The 13804-nt window shown below is 45.8% G+C and overlaps 2 protein-coding genes across 2 annotated transcripts; both read left to right on the top strand.

The window, feature by feature from the left end:
• The first annotated feature begins 310 nt into the window (after positions 1–310).
• Positions 311–2044, top strand: LOC127331058 (indole-2-monooxygenase-like). Its single transcript, XM_071825229.1, has 2 exons — positions 311–1279; positions 1420–2044. Exons 1-2 carry the CDS (start codon positions 311–313, stop codon positions 2041–2043), a joined length of 1593 nt encoding a protein of 530 aa, XP_071681330.1. The 3' UTR covers position 2044.
• A 969-nt stretch (positions 2045–3013) lies between these two features.
• Positions 3014–5881, top strand: LOC127328186 (indole-2-monooxygenase-like). Its single transcript, XM_071825230.1, has 3 exons — positions 3014–3072; positions 4269–4821; positions 5861–5881. The coding sequence occupies exons 1-3, from the start codon at positions 3014–3016 to the stop codon at positions 5879–5881; spliced, it is 633 nt and encodes a 210-aa protein (XP_071681331.1).
• Positions 5882–13804: the final 7923 nt, after the last annotated feature.

Genomic DNA, 13804 nt, shown 5'->3' on the forward strand with positions numbered 1-13804 from the left:
CGCGGGGGCGCATCCGGATCCCGGCTTGGTGGTGGCGCGGCACGGCGGCCCAGCCACCGGTGCTGGCGCGACCTTGACGCCGGGGCGGCCGTGGCCAGGGGTGGCGGCGGCGGGCCCAGATCTGGGCCGGAGGGCCTTCTATTTAAAAAAAACTTGTCAAAAGGTTGAACAGCACGTCTGTTCGATCCACGCGCGCGCGCGGGGCAACGAAAGAAAGAAACGATTCGAGTGCACGATCGCGCGCGCGTGAAAAGGTGGAAGGAAAGATGAGTCAATCGAACGACCTGCTCCGCTGCTGTGATTGTGAGCGATGGGTGAAGTGAAGCGACGCAGGTCCTTCTCCATTCCCCATGAGGCGAGGTCTGCACAGGCAGCAGCCCTCCTAGTCCTGGTCCCTGTTCTCTTGGCGTCCGTCCTCCTCATGGTGCGCCGCTTCGGGAACGGGACGGCCACGGCGAGAGCCAGAGAGGAGGCGCTGGGCAAGCTGCCCTCTCCCCGTGGCCGGCTCCCCGTCATTGGTCACCTGCACCTGCTGGGCTCCTTCCCGCACGTCTCCCTCCGCGACCTCGCCGCCCAGCACGGCCGCGACGGCCTCATGCTCCTCCGCCTCGGCGCCGTCCCCACGCTCGTCGTCTCCTCGCCGGCCGCCGCGCAGGCCGTCCTGCGCACGCACGACCACGTCTTCGCGTCCCGGCCGCACTCCCCCGTCACCGACATCCTCTTCTACGGCTCCACCGACGTCGCCTTCTGCCCCTACGGCCACCACTGGCGCCAGGTCAAGAAGATCGCCACCACCCACCTCCTCACCGCCAGGAAGGTCCGCTCCTACCGCCACGCGCGGGAGCACGAGGTCAGGCTCGTCGTCGCCAAGCTCCGCCGTGACGCGGTCGGCGGCGACGCCGTCAACATGAGCGACCTGCTCAACGCCTTCGCCAACGACGTCATCTGCCACGCCGTGTCCGGCAAGTCCTTCCGGAAGCAGGGCCACAACAAGCTCTTCCGGGAGCTGGTGGAGGCCAACTCCTCGCTCATCGGCGGCTTCAACCTCGAGGACCACTTCCCGGCGCTGGTGAAGCTGGACATCATCAAGAGGATGGTGTGCGCCAAGGCCCGGAGAGTGCACAAGATGTGGGACGACCTGCTTGATAGCCTCATCGACCACCACGCCAGCAAGCCGGCGTCAGAACGCGGCGGCGAGGACTGCGACTTCATCGACGTCTTGCTTTCCGTGCAGCAAGAGTACAACCTCACGAAAGACCATATCAAGGCTCAGTTGACGGTACGCACGTATAGTATGACCTCACAATTAAACGGCACCTTCACCTACACGTCACATACTAGCAAAGCTATTCTAGCTCTATATACATGCTAAGATGTTGATTCTTTGTATTCTTGCACAAAATGTATGTATGCATGTAGATCATGTTTGAAGCTGGCACGGACACATCATTCATAGTGCTGGAGTACGCCATGGTCCGGCTCATGCAAAGCCCCCACCTCATGGCCAAGCTACAAGCCGAGGTGAGGAACACCGTACCCAAGGAAAAAGACACGGTCACCGAAGACGATCTCACTGGTTTGGCCTACCTGAAAGCGGTGATCAAGGAGACGCTCCGGCTCCACATGCCGGCGCCGCTCCTCGTGCCCCACCTATCCATGGCCGGCTGCGACGTCAACGGCTACACGATACCATCGGAGACGCGCGTCATCGTCAATAGCTGGGCTCTCGCGAGGGACCCTAGCGGCTGGGAGAGCGCGGAGGAGTTCGTGCCCGAGCGGTTCTTGGAAGGCGGCAGCGCCGCCGCCGTGGACTACAGGGGGAACGACTTCCTCTACCTCCCATTTGGGGCCGGGCGAAGGATATGCCCCGGCATCAACTTCGCCATCGTGACCGTCGAGATCATGCTGGCGAATCTCATGTACCACTTCGACTGGAAGCTGCCACCTCGATCGGCGCAGGAAGGTGGCATTAGTATGGCCGAATCATTTGGGATCACTGTGCACCGCAAGGAGAAGCTCCTCCTCGTCCCTCTACTGCCGTAAGATTAACTGAGGACTCTAGACTCTATATTACCTGTATATCGCAATAATATCGTGCTTTTGAACTTCTATTTTGAAGCTAGTCATAGTGGGGAGTAACATAGGGTAGTAACTATGATCGCTAGAGGGTTTTGGTTTAACGATGGGGACTTCCATCGGTTGCGTGTTAATTTATATGCCAACATCGGCAGAGGATGAGTACACGGAAGGTTACAACAAACAGAGAAAAGGAAGGGATGATCCTGATCTTATAGTTACGATCGGATCATCACAAATACATCTGACCTCAAAGAAAGCTTGTTTATCCCCAATTCCCAAATCGCAAGTCATCCATGTTCCCTTCTCCCGCACCACACGGCTAGCCTGCTGCTTCTTCTCGCCGCCACCGCAATTCACCATCTAACCGTGTCGCATTTCTTGGCGCTTGATCCTGCTGCTCCCCATCCTCAGTCAAGGAGATCTGACTACATGCCCCGGTGGCGTGAAGCTAGTCATAGTGTGGAGTAACATAGGGTAGTAACATGCACAAGTTACTACTCTATTTTACTATCCTTCATAGTGGGTAGTAGGTTGTAACTTATATTTGGTTTCGTGGATTGTGTCATCTATTATGTTCCTTTTTTTGTGGTGTGTGATGTTATGGTAATATAGCTAGTTAACACCACACTCTCTTTATTTATTTATTATCATGTCATGTCACGAAAATATCTTGGGTATGTGATGTAGTTACTCCCACTATGGGTAAAATTAATCAGCCCCGCAAGATGGACTCAAAAAACAGATGCTCAAAGGTGAGAAGCAGAAACTATGCATGATGAGGTTACCTGTTGGGCTTGCTCGCGGACGGCCAAGCGAACTGAGATTATAAGCACAGGAAGACGACGAATGACTCCCAGTTCCTACTGGGTGATGCAGCCATCTTCACCACGGCCCCGCCACCGATTGAAACGATAGACGCGGCTGCTCGTCCACCATGGCCACTCCTCGCATCTGTCCACCACGGCAGTTGTTGATGAAGTGGGCGGCGGCAGAGTGCCTCCTCTCCTCTCCTCTCCGAGCAAGAGTCAAAGTCTAAGTCACACGCGACGCACGCGTTGGTTCCACCTCCTGGGATATATAGGCTGAAGGAGGCCAAGATTGGAGGTTCAAATTTTGGGGGAGGGAACATAGGTAGAGCGGAAAGAAGATGAAATTTCTTTTGGTTCTATCATCTTGCTTCGTTGGTGGCTATTAGCAGCTTGCGATAGATGGACGCCTAAGATTACGTTGCCCCACGGATCGGCCAGATGGATCTCTAATGGATCCTTGATTTTTAATCTCATGCATGCCAGAGCCCATAATAGCACAGCTCTAGCATGTGAGAGAGATGGAAGAGTTCGGGAGTCTGTCGCTTAGTTTCACCTAAAAATCAGGACCCATTCATTTATTATGGTTCCTAAGATTTGACGATTAGTTTCCCCAGTTACTACTACCGTGACCCCGGAACTAGTGCAAATTAGTACTACTACATATTTTACTAAGATCGATTGTATGGTTGGTGCTAGTTTTCTGAGAGAGATTAACACAGATTTTTTTTAGGTTGATTAAATAGGGCTTAGCTACTCCAGAACCTGCATGTTTTAGTTTCATGTTACCAACTGATCATCGTTTAGAATGTTCAAACTTGAAACTTTTTTCATTCTTTTGAGGCCCTGAGTTGTTCATCTCTCGCAGTAGCTACAACTTGGCAGCCCTATATAGGTGCCAAGTAGATACACGCACACAGATGTATTTTCTGGCTTTGTATTTCTTTGAGGATTCACAGGTTGCTGTCGAAGAGGTGTGAGACCAATCTCACCACAAGCAATCTTTTTGTTTATTCTAGTTGTACCGACTATATGACGTCATGGTACTTGTTTTAACTGATGAAACAATATGTATGCATGTCACCGTTTACAGGGCCCTATGTCCAGCACAATTGGCAGTCGTGCTTCTTAGCCAGATCGTACTTATGTGCTGATCCATTTCTGAACAAACCAATACTCTTTTTGTACTAAGGAACCAGCCCAGATGAGCAATGCATGTGCAGCTGAAAGTGAACTTCAAAACTAGCTTGGCTTTGCCAAATTATTTTCTTGTGCTGTTTACAAGGAGGTCACGAAAGAGCAGTGATAGTTCAACAATTTACGTTAAGAACACAAAATTAACGTACTTACCCTGAATAATCAACTGAAAAAAAAAATATCAAGATATTTGCTTTTTTTTTTTACCACCGACGTCGCCTTCTGCCCCTACGGCCACCACTGGCGCCAGGTCAAGAAGATCGCCACCACGCACCTCCTCACCGCCAGGAAGGTCCGCTCCTACCGCCACGCGCGGGAGCACGAGGTCAGGCTCGTCGTCGCCAAGCTCCGCGACGCGGTCGGCGCCGGCGCCCCCGTCGACCTCAGCGACATGCTCAGCGCCTTCGCCAACGACGTCGTCTGCCACGCCGTGTCCGGCAAGTCCTTCCGGAAGCAGGGCCACAACAAGCTCTTCCGGGAGCTGGTGGAGGCCAACTCCTCGCTCATCGGCGGCTTCAACCTCGAGGACCACTTCCCGGCGCTGGTGAAGCTGGACATCATCAAGAGGATGGTGTGCGCCAAGGCCCGGAGAGTGCACAAGATGTGGGACGACCTGCTTGATAGCCTCATCGACCACCACGCCAGCAAGCCGGCGTCAGAACGCGGCGGCGAGGACCACCATGGCCACTCCTCGCATCTGTCCACCACGGCAGTTGTTGATGAAGTGGGCGGCGGCAGAGTGCCTCCTCTCCTCTCCTCTCCTCTCCGAGCAAGAGTCAAAGTCTAAGTCACACGCGACGCACGCGTTAGCTCCACCCCTCTTTGTATATATAGGATGAAGGAGGCCAAGATTGGAGGTTCAAATTTTGGGGGGAGGGAACATAGGTAGAGCGGGAAGAAGATGAAATTTTCTTTTGGTTCTGTCATCTTGCTTCGTTGGTGGCTGTTAGCAGCTTGTAAACAGCCTAAGATTACGTTGTCCCGCGGATCGCGCAGACGGATCGCTAATGAATCCTTGATTTTTAATCCCATGCATGCCAGAGCCATAATAGCACAGCTCTAGCTTAGTTTGGGAGTCTGTCGCTTAGTTTCACCTAAAAATCAGGACCCATTCATTTATTATGGTTCCTAAGATTTAACGATTAGTTTCCCCAGTTACTACTGGTGACCCCGGAACTAGTGCAAATTAGTACTACTTGTTTTACTAAGATCGATTGCATGGTTGGTGCTAGTTTTCTGAGAGATTAACACAGATTTTTTTGAAGTGGATTAAATAGGGCTTAGCTACTCCAGAACCTGCAATGTTTTAGTTTCATGTTACCAACTGATCATCGTTTAGAATGTTCAAACTTGAAACTTTTTTCACTCTTTTGAGGCCCTGAGTTGTTCATCTCTCGCAGTAGCTAAACCTTGACAGCTATATAGGTGCTAAGTAGATACACGCACACAGATGTATTTTCTGGCTTTGTATTTCTATGAGGATTCACAAGTTGCTGTCGAAGAGGTGTGAGACCAATCTCACCACGAGCAACAATTTTGTTTATGCTAGTTGTACCGACTATATGACGTCATGGTACTTGTTTTAACTGATGAAACAATATGGATGCACGTCACCGTTCGTTTACAGGGCCCTATGTCCAGCACAATTGGCAGTCGTGCTTCTTAGCCAGATCCTACTTATGTGCTAATCCATTTCAGAACAAACCAAATACTCCTTTTGTACTAAGGAACCAGCCCAGATGAGCAATGCCAAATTATTTTCTTGTGCTGTTTACAAGGAGGTCAAGAAAGAGCAGTGATAGTTCAACAATTTGCGTTAAGAACATAAAATTAACGTACTTACCCTGAATAATCAACTGAAAAAAAAATTATCAAGATATTTTTTCTTTTACCACACAACAGATTTCACAAACTACAAAAGTGCAAACAGAAACACCTCAGGTGATATTCAACCAAACCATAGGCTGAACCAAACGGAAATGCCACGACACTAGAAAACCAACATCAGTGAAAGTTAATCCTAATGCATAACTCAAAAGTTTCATAATCAGTTCCTGGACGGATACAAAAGTACATAATATAAATGCGCAAGATTCTATCGAACGTAATCAGCTCTAGACATCATAAGTATACATCAGCTAGCTAAGCTACAATCGGCAGGTACATTCACACAGCTAGATAGTTCCAGGAGTTTGGACATCGGGAAATGTAACACACACCTAGCTAGACATGCACATATATCACCCCTCAAGTGTGACAATACTATCCCGTCTAAACTAGCTGCCTAGATCATCCAACATGGCAACTCTTTTTTTTTTTACGAAAAGGCAGCCTTGGCCTGCTTTTCATTGATATTAGAAAGAGGGTACAAGATGTACAAGGTGACCAAAGGGAAAATAAAACATACAAAGAAAAGAACCTGCAGCTAGCAAGCTAGGAAGATGCGAAACATCATGGATTAGTCAATCCGGCTCTCTCGGTCTATGCAGCAGCTCATGAGCCCTTTTTTTGCATGCGTCTGGCCAATTCCGCTTCCTCGATGATATTGGAATGGATTCTGCTGATCGGCGCTGCATTGTTGTGGAAGATCCTATTATTACGCTCTTTCCAAATTGTCCACCAAGTGAGGTGAACTAGGCTTGCCCATTGTTTCTTGATTGCCTGCGGCTGTGACATCTGGGTCGTCAAGAACCAATCTGCAAACAAGCCGTGTTAGGGCTAGGCACCAAGCTGAGAGGCAACCCAGCAGTGCGCAAGACCTTGTTCCAGAGTCTGGCTCACTGAGGCATAGCACGCACGCGGCATTGTGAGGCCATCCTTTCTTCATAAGGCAGTCTGCAGTGTGGCATTTCCCTAACATGGCAAGCCACGAGAAGGTTCGACATTTCAGAGGAGCATCACACCACTCCATATCAGCACTCGAAAGTGTCGGCATAGGGCACCTTCAAACTGCATAGCGTAAGCCGAGGTAGCAGAGTACTGCCCATCAACCGTCCACCTCCATATCACCTCGTCCGACACATCAGGTTGCAGCTGCATGCTCGCGAGTTTGCCATGGATGAGTAGGAACTGTTGTAGGGCTTCAGGAGTCATGTCTTTCTTGAAGTGCCTCGTCCATTTGCCGTTGAAGAATTGACAAATTGGTGGCGGCATGACTGCACTGGAGAGAACACATCGATATGAGCAAGAAGCAGTGGTAGAACTGCAGCTTTGACCGACACTCGCCGGCTAGCTGCGCCTCTCCTCCTGATGTCTCTGTTTACAGACATGAATTCTAAATGCTTTCTTTTGTTTTCAAAAGGGAGTGATGCAGTATTTCCTTACCAAAAAATGCAACATATAGTATGGTTATAGAAAGGCAAAAACAACATAATAATTTCCATTTTCTTTCACAAACACATCATGTATTATGTTCAAAAGTTAGCTCAGCAAAATGACCACACTGGAAGAAGTTTATGCACAAGAATCATGACTGATTCTCAAATGTTCTAAGCAAGTGCATCCCAATAGCTTCTAGGCTTCTACCATTTGTTTGGGCTACCCCAAATGAACACATACACCAAAATATGCAGAAATGATGAATAGCAAAACCAAGTACATACTCAGCTCATATATAAGATCACAGCAATACATGTAGGTAGCATAGACCAAAGAAGAAACACAACTATAGCATGCTTAACAGCAACATAGTTTACATGAGATGATCTCTACTAGATAAACCTAGAACAAGGAAGCGCATAGGGACAAAATAGGCTTATTGCAGCTTTGTGGTTGCGGCAAAATGGTGCAACACTAACATGTAAACATGGTGATTCAATAAACTGACACCGAGATTGCATCAGTCTGTGATGAACTAGAAAAAATAGAGCTTTGATCCACTAGGTGCTTTGCGAAAAATTATATGCATCTCACTAACAGGAGCTCTAAATGTGTGCTCTCCTAGACTAGATGATTTAGAGAAGGACAAAACTATACAGCACACAGAGAATAACACTAGATGGGCCTAATAATGAAGGATTTATACCTCGGCGAAGAAGAGAGTAGTAGAAACAGCCTTGGTTCCTCCAACAGCTATGCCAGGGCAGGGTGCTCACAACACGGCCTCGGCGCCGGCAAGAGCATGGCTGTGGTTGCAGCCCACCAGCGAGCCTTCCGCTTAACAGTAGACATTAAGGCATTTGTTTCACTCAATATAAGCATACGACATCAAGCGTAACAAACAACCAATGAGGCCAAGGCAGTATCACCACACACAACTTAACATTAGACATTAAGGCATTTGTTTCAGTCAATATCAGCATACGACATCAAGCGTAACAAACAACCAATGAGACCAATGCAACAATATAGTGTAGCTATATTACCAGACATGCAACCATCAAAAGAAATCTCACAAACATATGAAAAAAAAAACTGATTCTATTATCTCCTCATAGCCAATCTATTTATCATCATAGCAAATCAACTATTTATTTAGTGAACAGAAAATATCAAATATGTATGTTCAAACAAGAATACACTTCGATATTGTTAGGAAATCAAACACCTTTACATAACATCAAGGTGGTAACAATCTGAATACCAAAAAAAGGCTAAATCGACACAACCAAAAGCTAACATGAGTGACTAAATTAACAAAAAATAATTTTTTTCCTGCAAATTTGCGGCATAATCCAATTAATCATGATGTCATACTAACAACATAACCAAATACTAACCTTAGAATGTCATGACACGCTGCCCATAGTTTCATTTGTATACGATGATGATCTCAGTGCACGAAGAGGTGTGGTCCCACCGGAAAGCGAGACCACTACCCATTGATGGCCACCAACCATTGGAGGGCTCTAGGGGAGCATCCGAAGCCGTGAAGCCGTGCCGCCTGCAGCAGCCATGGGACACATTCGGGGGAGACACCGGCAGCAGCATCCAAAGCAGGCAAACACCAAAAGGAGCTCAGGGAGGCCAACTTTGATCACCTCCTTTTTTGCACGGCGATCACCGTAGGCATGTCAAGACTATAAAAAAAGCGACCAAGTAACTTCTAAACCCGTCATGGTAAATATAAGTATTTTCACCAATTGCCACTATCAAAAAATGAGCAAGACATTATTTTTTACAAGGACTAAGTACCCGGCAAATTCTATCATAAGCAAATAATTAGTTTGAAGCTAATATCACGAACATAGCAACAATTTGAATAGAATATGTACTACTATAGAATCTTGTGTCAAAGGGGCATGCAAACAAGTAATGGTCATCATCATCATCATGAATGTCTAGCAACTCACATACGTCCAGGGCACAAAGAACGTCATCGACACCACTGGCATAACACATAGCTACCTACTACAGAAATCACACTTGAGACAAAACCATCAGATACCAACAGAAAAATGCACTAGAACTTTATATCAACCAATATTCACACGTTCAACACAGAAGAGTTATATTGATCTTCGCTATGATCACCTAGACTACATATAAAACTTTGGTCAATTACATGCTTTGAATAAAGGCAGATGCATTTTAACAAAAGAAGTTATGAACATTTGATTCTCTTAAAATTCAGAGAAGAACACATAGAAGGATACACACAAAAGCACAAGAAACAAGCATAGAGATGAAGGATCTACCTCACTAGAAATGGAAAAACCACCTCATCAAAGACATGCATCATCAGCAACAGCGACAGGATTGCATCGTCGGCTAGGTCTGGGAAGGGGTGCTTTCATGCCTCTTGGCTCTTGGTCTTGGCAGTGGGGAGGCTCGAGCACAAGCGCACATCGTGTGGAAGCGGCGCTGGCAACTGAGCTCAGCAGTCACTGCCAAGTTGCGCCTCTTCTCCTGATGTCTCTATTCATTCAAACGAATCATAAATGCTTATAATATTTTTTTGTTGCCAAAAGGGAGTGATGCATGATTTAATTATCAAAACTACATGATCTAGTACAATTATACAGAGACAAAAACAACTGAATATTTTCAAACTTCCTTGCAAAATAAAATCATATATTATGTTCAAAAGTTGGCTCGGAAGAAATGATTTCAATTGTTTAAATTTACATCTAATCAAAACATGGATGTGCTTTAACAACACCAATTGCAACTATCTTACATGCAAACCAACTTAACATTTCTTAGCCTAGTTTGAACCTGAGAACCTAGAAACATATATGGTCCGTTTGGATGTATGCATTCAGCCTTGGTATTAGATATTGGCATTTCTTAGGCCCGAATACCCTGAATACATCTGTTTGGCCGGCCTAAACATTCACGCTTGGTATTCGGGCTGAATATTGCGAAGGCCCAATTCATGTACAGCCAGGTCGCTCCCGAAAGTTGAGCCTTTTACCTCGACATCGTTGTGGATTCGCGTTGCTCGCTATCCCCGAGAGACCCAGCAGGAGGAGGCAGTCACAGCGGCGGCGGCGCAGTACTTCTCCTCCTTCCGCCCTCCCCATCCTCCGGTGAATGGCACGGCGGCCCTCCAGCGAGGCATGATCCCGCCGCCCTTCTCTGATATCCCTCTACCCGACCTTTCCCATCCACCCCGACTCTCTTTCATCCGGCACAGGTCACCGGTGCGGAGCACCCCGGCCCTCTCCTTTCTGGCGCATGTACTGATGGTGACCTCCCCCACCTATTCTACAGCAGCATAGTGCCCTACCCTCTCCCTGTCTTCTATCTTTGCTCTCTGTCAAGCAGCCGTGCCGAGGATCTCGCCCCTCTCACTAGATGTATCATGGGAAATTTGGAAGGAAGAAACTGGCTCAATCTGTCTCGACCTACAACAGTTTGTTGATTTGTGATGTGGTGTGAAGCTTCTCCAGCATTTTGTTAATTTCTGGTGCATATATGATTTGTGATGATGTGGAAATTTTAGATAAAGATTTCTTTGACTTTATCATGTGATATATAATTACTCGAATATATTTGAAAATTATACAAAACACATTTGCAAACAAGTATAATGATCATATGATGTCGTACAAACGCAATTCATCACTTTGACCACCCAAACAGGATTTGATATTCAACCAAGGTATCAATTCTATGTTCCAAATACCTAAACATTTTTTTTTGGAGCAACCGGCAGGAGCACTGCCTCTTCATTAAGCAAGGGGGAAAAACACAACAAAACTGTACAGGGAGGCATATGTTTAGATTAAGGTGGTAACATAGCAAAAACCACCCAAAAGGAAAAAAACTAATCAGGCTCGGCCGGAATGGCCTGTCCGGAGGTGGTAAAAGCGCGCTGACGCTGTGTAATGTCCTCCCTAGCAAGATCCGCAACCTCCGGGTATGTGAGCCGAAGGCCGGTGAAGATACGACGGTTCCTTTCCTTCCATGCGTTCCATACAACGTAAAGGAAACGCCCGCTGATACGTCTTTGCTCTTTGCGAGGCTTGCCGGTAAGCATGTCGTCCCACCAAACGGAAATATTGAGATTGAATCTCAATGCAAATATCACAAGATATTGACATTCAAGCCAATGTAATGCCAAGCCCACGAATAAAAACATCCAAACGAAGCCATATATTCTTTGGCTCTGGTCGTTTTATCCCAGAGCACAGAGAGTAGAAAGGAGTGGCACGAGGAACTTACCAAAAAATCCACAAAAGTCTAAGAATGCCACCCTCTAGTCATGAACCAGACACCATCATATTATGCTACCAGGCTTCAAAAACTTGCAGTTAGGAAACATCAAATATCAGTACAATGAATGTCATAGCATTGTGAATAAAATCAATAAAAGTGAGTTCAAAGCAGGAACGGATAAAAGTAAAGCTCTAGACCTCTAATTATAACATTGAGATGATACTTCCAATCATGCAAGAGCTTGCAGGCTAGCTTGGTATGCTTATAAAGCAGAATACAAAAAAAACAGGGGAGAAAACAACAAAGATCGCATACGTAGTACCCACATAGTCATGAAGTCCATCACAATACAAAAACATTCATGTAGATACCAGATGCATGTATAGATACTAACTGCTCAGATATGCATGTAGAGATACTAACTTCTCACATATACATGTACAAATACTAATCGCTCATCTAAACAAGGTTAACCAGTTCAGTGTTTCACAAAAAAAATACATGGTTGAAGATTCAGATAAAGGGAAAAATACCAGCTAAATTTTTTCGTTCTAGAAAGTAAACAGATAACGCCAGTACCATAAGGAATATCTAAACCTCACCAGCAGAATATCTATGTACATACAGATAGCAATACCGAGATCATTCCAAGATCTAGCAATAAATTATCGAGACCACACAGTACACAAGTGGTATTCAATACCAAATAATAGCAAGTTTAGGCCTATAACACAAAAATCATCAACTACGTTGGCTTATCAGGATCTCTAATAACCAGGGACATATGTCAATGTGTTAGGAATAGAACGTAGAAACTACACTGACCAGATGATCATCATCACCATATATCAAATAAGGTTCATCGTCTCAAATGCCAGAGCATAGTGAAGCCATCGCACGATGGTCCACACGGGAGCCAGATATTCAAGTGGTAAACAAATAACTCGCCAGAGAGGTCATCCATGAGCCACTATGGTTGCTGCGCGGTAAGCTCATGATGTTCACTAGGACCAGCCATTGACCTTTTCCAACATCTTGGCTATGATGGGACCCACCTTCAGGTTGACTTGGTGTTTGGCGAAGTTGGCTAGGAGGCTCATCAGTACCGAACCGCAACGTCACCCCCTCCCATCCCCTACCCTAGAAGAACCCTGAAACATCAAGAATATGCTACTCAACGACATAGCATATACACTTAGTAATAAGCTGTTGATGCAAAAAAAAAAGTGCAACTATTTTCCTGAAAAATTCAAGTTACCCAAATAGCAGCACTCGAGCTGCATAACATCTGCATAGAGATCAGATATGGTGCTAATTAATGACTCATTGCAAGGCTAGCCATTCCATTACAATATAAGGAAAAAAAAACTAGCCAAACTACACAATGTCCTGGACTATTCACCATGATTATTATGTAGATTTTCATCGCTAACTATCCACTAAAACAAGTAATAAAGAATTTTCCAGTTTACATGCAAAAATACATCTTACTAGTAAGCCTTGGCGCGACGACAAGCCGCCCCGTTGTTGCAAAGTTGTTTAACATTGTTCGAAAAGATGTCAGGTACTAAAATTTGGCCGCACATTGTACGAATGTTGCACTTCTAATTACCATTTTATTTACTCATTTGAGGTTTCAAGTATGTAGCTATATTAAGCGTTTTACAAATCAACTTTTTTTCTAAATTAAGGCGAAAATACATCTTATTAATAAGCACCAGATCCGTTCCAACAAGTGCAATCAACAACATTTTAGACAACAAAACCCTCTTAATAAGAACTCAAGCTCATTGCATTAAATAAATATCTGGTTAAGGTTCACATTAGTCACCCAAACCAAATGCACAAGCCTGGAGCTAACATTGTGCCCACAAACGGCCCACAAGTTAAATACAAAGACTCACATTTATAAAAAAAAAATCAGCCCTCTCAAGCTAACACTCAGCAAACAGCCTAGCCAAGACAGAAAAAACACTTGGAATATCAAAATTAAACCCACATGCGGTTAACACTTCTGACACAGTGTGCTTGTCAACTTAGGATACCCATCAGCTGAACTTGATAACTATCAACAAGACTATGACAGAACAGCGAGACATGACAGCAAGTAGTGCCATCAC

The sequence above is a fragment of the Lolium perenne genome, chromosome 2, assembly GCF_019359855.2.
Source record: "Lolium perenne isolate Kyuss_39 chromosome 2, Kyuss_2.0, whole genome shotgun sequence".
In the NCBI taxonomy this organism is placed as follows: Eukaryota; Viridiplantae; Streptophyta; class Magnoliopsida; order Poales; family Poaceae; genus Lolium; species Lolium perenne.